The 16,826-nt window shown below is 43.0% G+C and overlaps 1 protein-coding gene across 1 annotated transcript in view; it reads right to left on the reverse strand.

Moving 5' to 3' along the window:
• Positions 1–16,826, reverse strand: part of LOC115362761 (acid-sensing ion channel 1-like) — a 31,689-nt gene that overhangs the window by 11,431 nt on the left and 3,432 nt on the right. The window contains exon 2 of the mRNA XM_030056829.1: positions 16,139–16,334. Within this exon, the coding sequence (XP_029912689.1) occupies positions 16,139–16,334 (196 nt within the window). The remainder of the gene's footprint in view (positions 1–16,138; positions 16,335–16,826) is intronic.

A 16,826-nucleotide genomic window follows, 5' to 3' on the forward strand; every position in this document is an offset into this window, starting at 1 on the left:
GAAGGTTACCTGTCAATAGCTCGTGATTAGACATAATAGGTTGTGATATATTTCTGCCTAATGATTGGTAGCTGTTTATTAGTGGTGTTATGTGTGTGTGTGTGTGTGTGTGTGTGTGGCTGTCTAATTGTCAGTCACTCTGTCTGTTTTTGCATTTTAATGTGTAAGTGTGCACATCTAATAATACTCAGTGTATAATTATGAGCTGTAATCGCCTTCCAACAGGATGGCAAAAAAATTCATGCACAAAAGCCAAAAGGCTGTCACTGAACAATTTGCAATAACAATAACTTACTCAACTTAGTCGAGGCCCATGCCCAAAAATATACTGAAATTGCATATTACTCTGTGTCTATCCTGGCTTTTCGAATAATTTATACAGACTTAAATCGATAACGTCTTCAGCCACTTAATGAAATGGTGTATCGCTTTCATTGTTTCATGCTTAGATGGCTTTTAATTACTTTTTATATGCCACTTGAAGCGGTCTAAATAAGTTAAATCAAATCCAATTTAAAAGGATCCACAACTGGTCGCGAGGCTCTGTGTTGCCAAGGTGCAGAACTGCGCTCCGACTGTGAAAGCTCAACAAAATGTGCACTTTACATCAAGGAATGCTGCATGTGTTTTACAAGGCTTAGACAGTTCCCTGGGAAAAGGCCACATGAATAAGTCAGGCATAGTGCATAGTATGGTGAGATGAAAACCATACATGGCCATATGGTAATATGTCAGAGGGTCGTAGTATACATAGTATACATATGGCCGGATGCACCTAGATAATGCATGACATACGTGCACACATACGCAGTGTAGTTGCACAATAGAGTACTCACAGTTTTATTTTAAGAATAGCTGGATGATTCAACATATGAGTGCCTCTAATAAAGCAGTCAAGTCCCTCTGAGGTATGAGATAGGACCAGCCCGTACAGTAGATCTGCCCTGGGCTGCAGGCTGGACAGCGGGAGTCATCGCAGCCCGCCCGGAGCTTTGTGCCCTGGCCAGTTTGATCACCACAGACTGTAAGCCAACACAGAAGGTGGAAGCCATCGCCGCCATTAATAAGAACACATCAAAAGATGGCTAGAGGTGCGGCTGGAGCACACTCTTCTGCCAGAGAACTCTACCTCTCTGCATCTCTGCAGCTAACGAACCTCGCTTTCATCAAACGTCTTTCATTTTGCTTTTCCCAAAATATCACCTACTCCCAGGGAAGGTGGGACGAGCCTCAGTTAGTGAGCGCATTCATTTCAGGGACTTCTGTTACTTTTTGGTGCAGTTTGGAGGGCGGAAAAACTGTCAGGACGGGGAAAAAAGGCCCTGCAGCTCTTCCCCTAGAGTGAACCTCCTCCGTGTGACAAATTTCACAGTCTACTGAGAGAAATCCGCTGAGGCTTTAGATTTCCCAGGCTGTCACATGCTGTTCCTGAACACCTAGAGATTAATTCATTTCCCTGATAGTGGATGTAAGCAACTCCGACTCCCAAACATGCAGCGTTCACGCCGTCACCACCTGCCCAATCTCAAAGCGACAGGAAGGGAAGATTCAAGCTGGGAGGCAAGATAACACGTGCACACACACTCACACACAGGTCAACATGTCACTATTTTTCAGTTTGGCTAAGAAAATATCTTGTTCACTGAACAACGCAGATAAAACCGCAACATCTCCCTCAAACAAATTCAAAGGCCGCAGGGCCTAATTAGATGAACGGTAAACTTAGAAGGCAGCACTTTAATACATTCGTGCAGTTGCAGTGACCATGAAACAGGATAAAACGATATGCTCTGTCTGTTGTGAATCCTCCATCAACTGAAAAGAGCGAGAGTTCTGGGGAGCTCTATCAAACCATGTAAAGACAGCATCAGGCATTACACAGAGCTGCAGCTCAGGTCAAACTCCTCAAATTACATTAGCAGAAAAGTTATTCTGCTGAACAGTCCTGCACATTTTACAAGACACAGAAGCTACATCACTAGCCTGGCCACATAGGTTTTTATACTAATTCAATTCTAGAGGAAATTAAAGAAAAAAAATGTTTTACAGAGGAAATTTCAAGAGTAACCAGCCACTATCTGCCATCCTTTTTGTCTTGGAAAGGCACTAAGTTAAAGAAAGAATCAATATTTTTTTTATTTGACTGACTTCATGTGTGTTTCTTTGGTGTGTGTTTGTGTATGTGTTTATCTGTGTGTGTGTGTGTGTGTGTGTGTGTGTGTGTAGAGGGTGGCATTAGTGGATGTTGTGAGGAATCTGAACACGCCCAGAGAAATGAACACTGAGAGCAGAAGACTCAGCCTCCCTGCTGTGTGCTGCCAGAGAGAAAAGGACAGCAGACAATGACACACACACACACACACACACACACACCGCAGGGAACAGATACTGCATATAAACAGTCAGACACACACACAAAGGCCACATACTGTATTTATGGACACAAATACGCAGGGAAACAAACACAAAGGCAGCCACTCATGCTTGTACATGCACAGATTTTGAAAAAGTACAGTGTTGTAGCTTATAGAGAGCAATGAGTTGAGGCCAGAAATCACAAGAGTGCAGTTACACCAGCAGCAAACTATGTCAAAACAGCTGTGACAGGTGGTGGCTTCAAGCTGGAAATGGTCTCTATGTGAAAGTCACACTAATAAGACAGGGAGCAAAAGCACAGCTGACGTATGTGAATATGGATATGTGAAAGACTGAGTGTAAAACCAAATGGCTGAACTGGCCGGTGCCGCTTGCAACACATTAAAAAATAATTGGGAGCTCTGGAAATCAAAAGAGCATTTGAACAATATTTCACTACCAGCGCATAATAGCAGGGAGCAATTATGAACACCGAGGTGCGCCACTCCATGACAAATGGATCTGAAATTGATTTGCATCTATAAATAGTTGACTCTCATAAATGATTTTTTTTTTTCCAGATTTGCTTTCTAGAATGGCTGTGATTGATTTCAATTATTTTCTTTCCAGTTATAGGTCTTAAACACATAAATAAAGCTTTCAGCTCCTTTTTTTTTTTTTTTTTTTTTTAACTAGGAACTAGTTTGTGACGAAAATCCCACTGTGCTTTCATCAAGTGGATCACAGTATAGTGTGAAAGTTGAGGGGCAGGGCTGTGCAACCTCTTAACAAGCTGTGGTTGCCATGGTGACCCACAAAGGACGAGAAGGAGACTGACCTGGCCAGCAGCTCATTTAGACCAAGCCTCGCTGCAGTTCTAACGCAGCTCTGACCACAGGTGTCTTGTTCCACAGACCTACAGTATGAATGTGCATCTGTTTGTTTACCCTCTTTAATTATAATTTCTCTTGTAGCCTACAGGGAGAGAAAACAAAACAAAACAATTGTTTTTTCCTGCAACAACAGCTCAGGTCTATGCAGATCTATGCAGCACAGGTGATGAGTAATATCATTCAAAACAGTGATGTGATTTGCTTGAATTACATTCTGCACTCATATGCTTGCTTATTGAGAGACGTGCTTGTGCACAAATCAGAGAGAAACATCAAACAGGAAACATACTGGACGCTGTCCTTTCCAGTGCAGGACAGTAGCATTTTGAAATCACATGTGACACCCGAAGAAAACTGAACTGGGTTAAATGAAGGGGATGTTTGAAGTCACCCTCGTCTGAAAACACCAGCATCAAGCAGTGAGGCCACTAATGACGGCACAGCAGCAGCTGGATCACACAGTCAATTAAATGGCCAGTGCTGGAGAACTGGATTTCAAATGAGTTCTCTTGAAGGAAGAGGATGGACATTTTTTTTTTATTTGTTTCATGTTATTAATTCTTTATAAAACCCCCACTGAGATAAAAAAAAAAAAACCCTCTTTTTGCAAAGGTGACTCGAGCAATGCAGGCAGCAGAGATTAAAACAAGTGGTTAAAGACAGCCAATAAGACATTAATAAATGACAAAGGCACGGGGACAAGCATTTCAAACAGGAGTTTCCAAGAACACAGCAGCAAACCGTGTCACAGCGAGCACCGACATCCTACCCAATCTGCCTCCAACTCTTTCATCCTGCATTTAAAAGCACTGAGTGGGATCAGCTCTTCTAACTGCAAGTCATTCTGCTGCCTATTCCGGGTCAAATGTGCGGAACACATAAAAGGCTTTTTTTTTTCACTTTCTGTAAAGGCTTTTGGTAAAGAAAACAAAAGCAAACCGCAGAGTGCTGTCCAGTAGTTTTCAACAAAACGCATATACATGGATAAGTGAATGAAGAAGAGACTTTTTTCCCATCCTACGCTACACTACCAAATGTGATCGTGCACTATTATTCTCTTCACAATCAATATTAACCCTCACGGTGCTGCCATTCTTGCAGGCTTAAAGCTTTTTGAGACATTTACATTCCCTGCATATTCAAGTGCAGCAGTAATCCCGCTGTCTGAACATCTAAAACACCACTTGGCCTTGACTCGGCTGCCTCTCGCTCTCTTCTTGTCTTTCTCTTTGTCTCTCAGTCACCATCTTTATTGTACAGCCAAAGAAAGCTGTATAATAAGAGAGCCAGCAAAATGAACTCATTTGTCAGTCCTCAAACACCAACAGAGTGCACAATGAGCGCCACTCAGAATTATCTCCGCTTGCTGATATTAGTGCATAATTAAAACAACACTGTCCTTAATAAGGTGTCAGAGGTGATAACGTATGCTGCTGATAACTCTGTAAATTCAAACACACATGCACACACACAATCGCCCTCCTTGTTGCCCAGCAGCAATAGAGTTATAATGAGTGGGGCCGCCAAGCCAAAAATAATGTGATTGCTCTCTAACATAAGTAGGTTATTGTCTTTTTAAATTGCATTATTTTAATTAACTTTTATTTTACACACAACTCTCAGCATGCCATACACTGAAGAGCGCTCGCACTGTTGTGAATTAACAGTTATTTGGGGATAAATTCTCAGATCTTTAACACTAGCAAGGTGTGAGTGTCAGATTAGATCTGCTGATGACAGGTCAGCTGGGGAGGTTTGTGTGCTTTCCTGCAGCTGTCATTTAGCCGACACAGTCCTGCTGTGCTGTCAAGTCAAAGGCTGCTTAAGAGGTTACAAGACACAGCCTCCGAGTCCTGTTATGGGATAGTGCTGTAATTAAGACCTGGGGGCGTCTCAGGGTGACGCGCTGTCTGGTCCACCTTGCTGTCTACTGTGCCTCCTGGAAACATATTGCCTGGTCCCCAGCTGAGCACAAAAAAATGTTATTGAGATGGAGAGGTTGGAGAGGAGCTGAAAGTGGACCAGCGGGCTGCAGGGCAGGCAGCAGCAGCTGTAGGCAGCAGAGATTGCCGACTGGAGGTGCATAATAAGTTACTGCTGCTACCTTAAACAGGTGTGTCCCTGTCAAGCAGAGGACACTGAGAGAGAGCCAGGCCAGAAAACAAGCCTGACAAAGCCTCGACTTCAACTTCAGCTCCGCTCTATTTATCAGAGCAGCAGAAAAACAATGACCAGCAGAGAGTAAACAACAAAAGAAAAGCCAATTTGCTGTTTCAGATATACCTGTCATTCCCAACGTTGGCCGCATGCTGCGGTGACTGATGTCCTCTATTTTGGGTGGTTGTCTGGACATCAGTCACTGAGTGGTAATGCCTGCTTTACCTAATGTCAATGCATAGCAGTCTGAGTGATGAGTTTAATTTCATTTCATTATGTAAAGAGAAGCGTTGCATCATATTTTGCTGTGAGTGTGTGGGATGTAAATGTGTTAGAGGAAGAATGAGCAGATTAGAGGATTAGATCCTTCTAACACTCGCTTTGTTTGTCTCACCTCGCTAACAGTGGTGATCAATTTACATCTCTGATGGGCTCAAGGGTCTACTCATCAGGACTGAATCAGACGGTAATTAAAATCTCATTGTCATACCACTCCTGAGCTATTTTGGCTCTTCACATCTGCCACTGGAATGTATAGTGCAGTACAAAGTCATAAAAAAGTAAAGGGTACTAGCTCATACAAATGTGGGTTCACAGAAAAAGGTCAACTAGACTAAATTGTTTGTAACACAGTTTAACATGAAACACATACGCGCACACGCACGCACACACACACTTGTGTTAGTATGAGTAACCACCTGGTAGAGTAATGACCTTTTATGGGGCTTTAAGTGCCTCGATCACCAAATTACAGAAAGTATAATCAGGAATCCATTGTATTTGCATATCCCTCCGAACCACATATGAAATATTATCCCACAGTTTTAGTGGGAATGCAAGTTTTTGCATCATAATTTTCATTTTCACTGAAAGAAAAATATCGAAATGATGGTGATGTGATTTTTGCAGGGGTCTGTGCCAAACAAACCTGATTTTACATCTGAAGAATATGATTGGCTGGGCAGGGCGTATAATGGTGTTTTATCACACATTTTGCCTTTATCAAAATACAATGCCCACATGATTTTGATAACATTTTGAATAATTGCTCAGCCCTAATATGAATGGAATTTGCCATCCTTTAATTTGCAATCTGTTATACTCCCTGCTCAACTAGATCTACAGAAGTGAGTGAGCGCGTTTTAAATTAACACACAGTACCTGATTTTATACATCAAACTGCACTGCAAATGTGTATGGGGAAACATTTCAGTGAAAAATGTATATAATTATTTTGGCCTGAACAATAGTTTTTCCATCTCTTGTCAGGTGAGTCACAAAAGTCAATTCTGGGCATGGCTTGCAGTCTCCAAAAGCACTCAGGCAGGTCGTTTCTCCTTTTCCTCTCCTCCTCTCTTCCTGCCTCCTTATAAGTCTTTTCCCTGACTCTTTCTGACTCTCCTGTCCGTCTCCATTGTATTCTATGTGGTAAACAGAAATGTCATAATAATAATAATCTTCCAAGAAAGTAGCCTGAGTCCTAGCGAATCAGCAAATATAGTACACACACACACACACACACACATAACAACCATTCAGCCACGAAAGTCTGGCTGCTGCCTCTTATTTCTGCAGACATGCTGTTATTCTCAACAGATACATTAAAAGGGAAGAACAACAGAGAGAAATGCTACTTAAAGTCGGGCGGCAGGCCGGTGCGGAGCCATCGCTGGTTAACTGATTAGCTCAGTAATGGTGGAAATGCCACACTGAGGTTGATATAGAAGTGCAAAGGCACATCCTGGAAATACTAATCAGTCTTCCAGGCTGTTCTCCCAGGGGACTGCTGTTGTTGCTGTGAATGCCACTGCCTCCTGCAACGGCACTTTATCTGTGTATGAGTGCGTGTGTGTGTGTGTGTGTGTGTGTTTACTATACATGTGTGCACATGTGTGCCTCTGTCTGATCTTACTGTTTCGAAAACGACTATCTCCTGCGTTCCAAACAGTTTTCTCTCTATGACAAAATGTTATTATGAGCAGAATAAATTTGGGCAGCATCTTCTTGCATATCAAATTAAAATAAATGGCCCATTAAACTTCCCCCTGAATACTATCTTACAACAGGCAGAGAGAGCTTTCCCCTTCCCTACTTGTCTCCATCTCCGCTGGCTTTCTCTTTCCCACTGCAAACCGCCCCATTATAACCTTCATTTTTGTTCTAAATAATGCGCCTGCAGCTCATTTTCGTTTCTTCTCCTCCCCTTTGCTTTCATCCATTTGTCCTTGACTAGTTCAGCCTGGGTTCATTTCTGTGCTGGGTGTCGGCGTGTCTGACACCTCCGGTGGCTACAAGTCTACATCCTCACCTGTCACTACTACTGCACCCATCTGTCTTTTCTCACTTCATCCTGCCCTGCGTCCATTTCTCTGACCTCAGCCGACACCGAGCCCCATCTGTCCACACTCCTCGAGTTTACATAAAAAGACCTAAAAGCAGCTCCTTTCACAAGACAAAGGAGTTAAAAACACAGCACCTGCCTCATTATCTCTCTCATTCCTTTTCTCTCTTTTTCTTATCAGTATTCCAGCCCTATTTGTGCTGTGGTCGGATTATTTCACTTTTTACAGGTTTAGACATTGTCTGCCATCATTCAGCTCTGTTTACAGTCCATCTTCCCTGACAACAACACAGGATTGTGGTCGGCTGTTTGTTTGTGTGTCTAGACATATAAACAAACCCAAAGTAAACCGAGCTCTAGCATGTATGTGAATGCAGGTGGCGGCAGTGATGTTTGTGGTGTGTTTTTCTTCGACTATTTCTTCCCAGACTGGCTTTCTCAGAGCCTATTTCATCTGACCCGGCTGACACAAAACACACAGCAAGACCCAGCATCTCTGTCACATTTCCCGGAGACCTTTGCATCGCCCAAACGACCTCTGTAAACATACAATTACAGCAGCTACATTCGGGGTCAGGCGAGCACAGAGGAGCACAGCAGCTCTGAACTGCGGCATCATTCCTCCTCAGTCTCCTCCTCCTAAACTCCATCCAGCAGTCTGAGTCAGAGCGAGCCCTTTGCCAGCTTGCCTCCAGCCCACACACAACCCGGCCCTCAAGTCACCTGCACTAATCCTCAGGATAAATAAACCATGTGCAGAGCAGTGCAGCCAACCCAGGCTATTTTCAGCCCCGCTGTGCTTTTTTCCCTCTCTTCTTCCCCGGTCCGAAATGTCTTCATAAAAAGCGTTTTCCCCTCTCAGGTCTAGGCAAATAGAGCGTGCTTGAGCGGCACTACTGATCCGTCTAGAAACCAGCTGGAGTCATGGAGACGCTCTGTGGCCGTCCGTCCTGAAACAACAGGGGACGAGATATCCCATCCGCAGGCACAGTCTGGCTTTGTAGCGAACAGTTTTGTTTTAGGGGTTACTGGCGTGGGCGTTATGATGAAAGGACATTGAAAAGAGTGATTAGGCAATTAAGATGTTAAGTCGCTGCTGTTGTTTTTGATGCTCAGCGGTGATCGCAGATGGTGAATCGGAGCTGTTCCTCCACCCAATCAAGGCTGCCTCTAGCCTCCGGCTCCCTGGTGGCAAAAGTGTTGGGTACCTCTGTACATACACACACACAAATACACACATGAAAACCACACACTTCCCACCATCTTACCTCCTCTACCTGCTCTTAATAGTGGGGTCAGCTTTCCTTTACCACTTCTGCTGCTGTAAGAAAAAAAAAACAAAACACACACACACACACACACACACTCTGTGGGCCAGTTTCCATGGTCTCAGAGGGTTGGTTTCACTAATAACATGTAATGGCAGAGGTGAGCTATGCTGCTGTGTTTCTCTGCACTAGAGACAAATAGAGAGTGAGTGAGCAAGAGAGAGAGATAAAGTGAGAGAAAAAGGGTTTGGGGTGCTATACAAATAGTTAAGTGAGGCGATGGAGGCCGGCAGACTTCACTTTGCATGCATGTTGATAGGTGAGAGTTGAATCTGCTGTTACCGACCGTTGTGGGGTGAGAGGGAGGCGAATGTTTATTAAAGTTCCTGTTTTAAAGCATATGCTCAATAAAGTTGCACTTGAACCCTCCTGCTGCGTTTGGCAGTCCCACTGCTGACAGATGGCTTTCACGTACAGGATTACTCTCTCTATTATGAGCTCTGTGTATTCACCTGCTGATCCGAGTAATGTGGTTACCCTGCCCATCAATCAATCTTTGGAGGTGGTCAGCATTAAATACACCGCGTTCAGCACTGTGGGACAAATATTAATTTAATCCTGTAAGCATTAGATGTTCATCACAGTGCTGTGGCGGGAACACATTTCAGAGCCCATTTAAGTGATTTCATGTGCTCGTAATATTTCTGTGTAACAGCTCTCCACCAAGATAGATTTTCCTCCTTTTTTTTGTTAAAAAAAAAAAAATGTGCTCATGAAATAGGAAATAAAAAGGATGCCATGGGAACAAGAAGAACAAAGGAAAGGGCATAGGAGTTGGTGAGGGAGAGAGAGAGGGAGAGGGAGAGAGAGAGAGAGAGAGAGCGAGAGAGAGAGAGTGAGTGAGAGTGAGAGTAAGAGAAGGAGAGAGCATGGCATGAAAACATAATGAGGATTGTCATGCCCATGGGGGTGATGTGAGGAATGCACTGTGCAGGGGTTGAGATGAATGAGGGATGCGGAAAATTACTAAAGAAGGGTGGGAGAGATGGGGGAGGGGCTGAGGACAAACATCCGTTGTGAGTTGTGACTGAAAGGTGACACAACTCTGCGAGTTCAACATGGGATGATGTAGCCACTTTGAGAGCCAGGATGTGGGGCAGGGCTGGGCTGACCCACAAAGCACCGTCTGCGGGAGGGGGCGGCTCTGCTGCCCATCTGTCGCTTCAGGCCGTGGGACCCTGAGGGAATGCAAGCCTCTGTCTATTCTTGCCAAAGGAAAGATGGGCTGTTCCCCCCCCAGTGTCTGGTTGCTTCCCAGCAACCAGCACGGCTGGTGTCGTCCGGGACATCTGAGCTCATTGTCACCCCCAGGGTTGCTTTTAGGGAGTTCAGGTTGGAGTTAAAGACCTCCACTAAGGACCTCCACTAAATAAAGTACTTCAACCTGTGTGCTGGGTGTGTTTGCACTACAGCCACAGCACTCCACCAGAGATAGCAGCGTCCCAAAAATAAGACTGTATCTGGAGATTTTGAGGCTTATATTACACCCTACTTTTAAAACATCTTTATACATGTGCAGTTGCCCATTTGCACATCACACTGCTAAGTTTCAAAAAGGGCAGTGACTCTCATACCAGCATGCCGTCTCGTTGTTCCTCCAGAACAGCATGTCTTACACTTTGTGTATCAGAAAACCATGAATTCTACAAATGCATGTTGCCTTTTTGAGACATGACGGCAGTGATCCCGGTGCTGAAACTGTAACATGACTGTCACGATGGCAGTGTGCTGGGAGTTTGCAAACACTCACACACACGCATATCTACTCCCCGGGTAGACCTGTCAAAGCCAAAGTCTGACAAACAAAAAAAGGCCAAGCGTCAGACCAAGCGCTCCTCAGAGTGGGACTCCTTTCTCGCTTTGCATCTCTCTCCATTCTCCTTTGCTGACGATCATTGGTGTGTGGGTTTTTAAACAGGCTCAGCTCCTGTCTACTACGCTAATGCCTCAGAGTCCAATTAGCAGTGATGATTCTCTTCAACTGTTATTGAGAAGCGAAAAGAGGGAGTACTGGGTTCATTCAATAACTCCACAAAAACTGCCTAAACCATTTATTCTTTTCTGAAAACACTTCAGTGAGTGAATGAACACGATGAGTTGTGCGTATGTGCCCGTTTGGTTTTCCTCGTTACTGCCTGGCCTTATTACCAAATGGCCACTGTACAGCAAATGATGGGGAAGCACAACCTAAAAAGAAACCTCTTGTGGCTCTAGTGGTGAATAATCTTTTAAAAGAACAATTTGGTAAAGGGACACGCTTTCGAAAAAGAAAAGAAAACTTTATCAGTTGAGTTGGAAAAGCTGCATTTAAAATCACAAGAGAGACAATTTGGTGACTGTAAAAGTTAGTATATTTTTAGCTGGATTTTATTTTTCATGCTTTTCTCATGCAAGAAAGACTGCTGTACATTTTTGCTGGCACATTAGACAATATATTCTCTTCAGCCCAGTGAATGGCACATAACTAAATTAATAATTCCTTAATACTGTTCATCACACTGGCACACCACTGATAGCTTCCTCAGTATTGGAAGAGGAGATAGTAGCTGGTGAGATGTGGAAAATAACTAGGAAAAATCATAATTATGTGTCACATAGTGAACTTTTTGAAAGTGCCACCAAGTAGGACATAGATCTCTGTCTAAATATACACAGTCACTTGTTTTTTGTTTTGTTTTTTATTTTCTCATGACTGATCAAAAAAAAAAAAAACAACAACAAAAAAAAAAAAAACAAATGATCACATCAGTTTAATTGAGCACTGAGTAAGTATTCTTATTGCAAAAAGCCTTTAAATGGATTATTTTTTCTTTTGATCTTAGAAAGAGCAGTCAGTTGGGATACCCTCTGTCTCCATTCATCAAGCACGTTACAATGAAACAACGAAAAGATTAACAATGCAATGCATCAAAGACCGTCTTCAAAGGAAATGTATTTTCCAGTGTTCTGGAGCTGTGCGCTGATGTAGATAACAAAGGAAGTGGAGAGGGGAGAAATAAAGGCCTTAAACCTCTCCAGGGGAAACACCTCACTGCTGCCACTATGTTCTGGCCGGGTGTAATTTCCTGAGAACCACACTGCTCTTCAAAGAGAGGAGAAATTGCTCTATCACAGTGGAGAGCCGCGAGGACGGAGGAGTTGAAAAACTGTCTTGGTTTCATGAGCTCCAACTAGTGAATCAGCAGCATCAATTATCCGCCCCCCTCAAATTAGGAGAAAACATGGAAAGGTCAATAAGACGTGTGAGTTGGCGTTAGGACTACACACCTACACAGACACCCACAACCAACAGCAAACATCACCAGTCGCAGACAACATGTTATGCAAACTTAATATGTTTATACTCCAATGCGTGAATTAATTATGTAGGTAGCACAAACCAAACGGTCTAAATGCTCGGGGAAAAATCGCCGTGAGGTGTATGAGAATGGCTCTCCTCAAAATGTCTCCCTAAAATGTCTAAATAAGTAAACACCAGAGAAACTAAGCAGATGTATCAGCAGGAAAGAGGGTGTAGTTCTTGGGAGCCGCGCCTCACGACCGCTTTGGAGCAGCCGGCACGCTCTGCAAAAGCTTCCAAACCATCAAATGAAATAAAACTAATCCAGGACATTAAACTTTTTACTGCAATAGTCTGAAATCTATGCAGGGCTATTCTTATGTTTTGCTGGTCTCTGTAATGTGAATTACAACGCACCATTGAGATGATGCATGATTTAATGTATTTTTCCATCTCTGTATCTTTTTGTAATACAACCCTATCACACTTCAGACGGCTCTTTTTTGTTACAGTGGACAGGAGTTGGAAAATAGCAATAGCTACAAACTAGCTATGTTTCAGCTGATGAAATGCAATTATTTGAATTGCACAAGCCCTACTAAACAAGCAAATAGACAGACAGAAAAAATAAATAAATACTACCCAAGTGCCATAGACCAAGATGCTAAAATCTCACCACTCTCTGAAAACCACTGGTACAAGACTTCTTGCGTTATGGTTTAGTTGCCTAAACTTAATGTGACCCTGCAGCATTAAGTGATAACGTGAACCTTAGAGCCTTGCTGTAAATAAGCTTGTTCATTGTTAAATAAGGCTCAGAAACCATATGCTACTATGCAGGTTGTTGATATTCCTTCCCTGTAAGAAGTTGCCACGTAATGAATAATTCTCAGCAGTCACAGCGGTGATGATAGCCCCATGGAAGGAGCAGCTGACCAGGCAGCTTTTCCCACGCCACCGCCGTCAACTGATGAGGTGCAGCCAGCGCCTCAGAAGAGCTTCATTAAATCTGATCCAATCTGCTCAGTGTGGTTGTGAGCAGTTTAAAATGATCAATGTTAAACTCCAGATTAAAAACCAGAAGGGATGCCAGCGACGACTGGCAACTGCTGGGTGAGCTGACAAAAACAGCAGGGCTTTATGGCGGAGAGATCTGTTAGCCAAGGAGAAGCCAGCGCGGCTGCTGCTGCAGACGCCACGGGAGGAAACTACTCTGTGCATGAGTTTGGTGCATATCAGGCGGAAACCATGTGTCTCTCTCTTTTTTTTTCAAGAACAACATGAAACAAGAGCATTAAGAAAAACAAACCTTCTGCTTAACTTAATGTGTATGTTTTTTAGTGTGTTTAATTGGTTTTCAAAAGTTGTCACAAACCCAAGAATTTTCTCAGCCCACAGACGAGCCTGTAGCACTTCAACTAAAGTGAAACCATGAAAACCACCAAAATTGGACTTACAAGGTTTTCACCAGACAGCAAAGATGCATTATCTGTCAAGGTTTCACTGTTTACATTTAACATATTCCTTTGAACAGCTCCATAATATTATTTCACATCCCTTCTCTACTGGTATTTAATCTCAAAGGACAGTGCTGTATAGCATACAATGCCATTCCCCTGCTTTGAAGTAGAAAATGATAACAATAAAAAGATGAAAAGGAAGACTCAAACATTTCCTGAGACCTGTGAGGATCAAAAAAAGCTCAAAACAATATTTGATTATGAATCTCTTTCAAGACGGACTTGTTTCCACATCTTTGTAACGTCTCTATTCCTACTCTTCTACTCTTCACCAGAAAAGGGTCAGCAGTAGATGCAGTGTAGAAGTGGTGTTAATCACCTGAAAGCTGGGATTCTGAAGAAAAATGTTCTCTCCAAAACACCACATTGTCCTAATGTGGTGTTTTGGAGAGAAATTTTTTCTTTGAGAAACATCACAGAAAAAAATGCTGTTTTGTTTTGATATCAAAATCTTTTGACATTTGGAGATTTCTGTAAGAATTGCATTTTCAGCGAATGGATGGTGATCACTTCAGTCTGGAAAATGCTCAGACACACCCCTTTACTGTAAAACCATACATTCTCTGAATGGCCTGGGTCTCTAGTTTGTAAAGTTTCAGCTGTGATTATCATAGAGATCACAATAGGTCGTTTTATACAATGATATCAAGTTTCAAAAAACATCTCGCTACAATAAAATGGCTACTATGGGGGCTAAAATCATCACACATGAATAAAATTGGGCTCATCATCGTCAAACTCAATTTATGCAACTCCAAGAGTGTTTAGGCCCCAACAAGAGGAAATACACCATTTTACAATAAGCAAAAAAACAACAACACATTAGTACTGTATGCAAATAACTGCATGGTTTTTGCATGGTTTAGAATAAGGTGGGCATGTCTGCAAAGAGGAGACCCATAGGTGCCCAGAGAGCCCATTTTCATTTAGATATCTTGAGGTCAGAGGTCAAGGGACCCCTTAGGCTTAACCCTACTTTAGCTTAACCTCAGAGCAACATTTAGCCCCCTTGCTGACAAACAGTATCTTCACTCTGGCTTGAAAACATGCTGCAGCCTCTGGAAGACGGTATGTCAGCCGAGGACGCCGCCGTCCCTGTATGCATGGAATGTTTTCAAAATAAATAATACATCCCTGCTTCATCATCATACAGCACACACTTCTGGAGTGACAAAACTGACTTAAAGGTGCACGATACCGAACTGCCATTGATTGAAGTGAAGACCCTTTACACTCAGCTGACCAAAAAACACACTCGCCCATCAAAACACATCATTTGATGGCCGAGTCTACATGTTTACATGCTTATTCCACAGTTTTATCAGCTGAGTCATACCAGTCCTCACTTGAATATACCCTGGGCCATTTTGCATAGTACTAACAGGAACTAACAGGAAAAAAAAAACAATTGAAATTCCACTTCTGTCTTAACAAAATGAAAATCTGACGGAAGATACTCTCTGTGCGATGATCTTATATATATGTCTGCATATATGTGCACTTATGTGTATATATACAGTGTGTGTGTGTGTGTGTGTGTGTGTGTGTGTGTATACAGTGTGTGTGTGTGTGCGCATTGAGAGAGAGAGAGAGAGAGAGAGAGAGAGAGAGAGAGAGAGAGATGTGTCGCCCCACATAAACAGCTACATTCACAACATAATTATGTATGAAAGCATTTTGCATAGCATAGTTAGCACACACAGGCGCACACACACATCTACATTTACTGTAACCATTACTTATCACCAGAGTGAGCGAGGATTCAAACCAGCAGTAGCCACAGGGAGACACAGCAAACACCCTCAGGTCAGAGGAGCACATGTTTGTTTCTCCGCATGGCTCACTCAACGGCTCGCGCTCCCACAGCAGCCAGCTGCAGCTCCGCACTTGGGGGAGGTCGGGCCTTTGATTACTCTCAGGATATGTCACACTGCACTGTGTGTATGTATAGATCCTACATCGCCCCAACCCTGACAGATGCTGGCTGACCCAGGGTTTCTGGCTGCAACTGCAGTATGATGCGATGTCACCTCGCATCATATGTTAACCCACTATAAATAGAGTCCCATATAGTCGATTACCACACAGTAGATTTAAATTTCACCAAAAGCGGTTGCTAAGCATTCACAGAAACAACCACTTCTATGATGCGTGTAGTATGCACATATTTTGATGTTGTGCACACAGCAATTAGCTAGTGTATGCATTAAAAATCAAAATCAAGTGTTTCAGTCACTGCCTGATCTGATCTTCTTGCGACTTACAACTTTGAAGTCCTCCGCTCTGCACTCTGACCCGTGGAAGTGACAGGACAGCAGCATGTCGTTGATGTCGTGACCGGTGCGGTCGTAGAATTCCCGCATGTTGAAGGGACGTGGCTTGAAATTGTGGAAGTCCGCTTTGACCTTCAGGGTCTCCAGGACGCTCTCCTCCACAAGGTGCACGTCCCGGATCTCATACCTGAACACACACACACACACACACACACACACACACACACAGACAACACAGAGAAAGAAACTGAGAGAGACTTGTAAGATGATACTCCATTCATTTCAAGTGGCAAACTTTATTCCATTTGGTATGGACTGATAGAATTTCTTATACCGCACCTCTTCACACTGAATAATCTTTGCCGGAACATAAAGTAGACTTCATAAAAAGTGAATTTTCAACCTTGAAATGCTCTTCATCTGTCACAGGAAAGTTTACCAGCCTCTCCTTGTGAACTTTCACTGCTCACCCATTGCTAAAAATAATATGATTCAGAATGAGTCAAAAGAGATGGAAAACAGAACAAAAAATGGCAAGAAAAGCATAATTTTTGCTCTATTTTCTGGCTTAGAACCAAACATAAAGTAAACCCTGAATGTATATAAAACCTGGACAGCAACGAGTCCATAAAGTCGGTCTTCCATTCATTGTCAGTGTTGTACCTTCAGGCTGTACAGT

This window comes from Myripristis murdjan, chromosome 7 (assembly GCF_902150065.1).
Source record: "Myripristis murdjan chromosome 7, fMyrMur1.1, whole genome shotgun sequence".
NCBI classification, from domain to species: domain Eukaryota; kingdom Metazoa; phylum Chordata; class Actinopteri; order Holocentriformes; family Holocentridae; genus Myripristis; species Myripristis murdjan.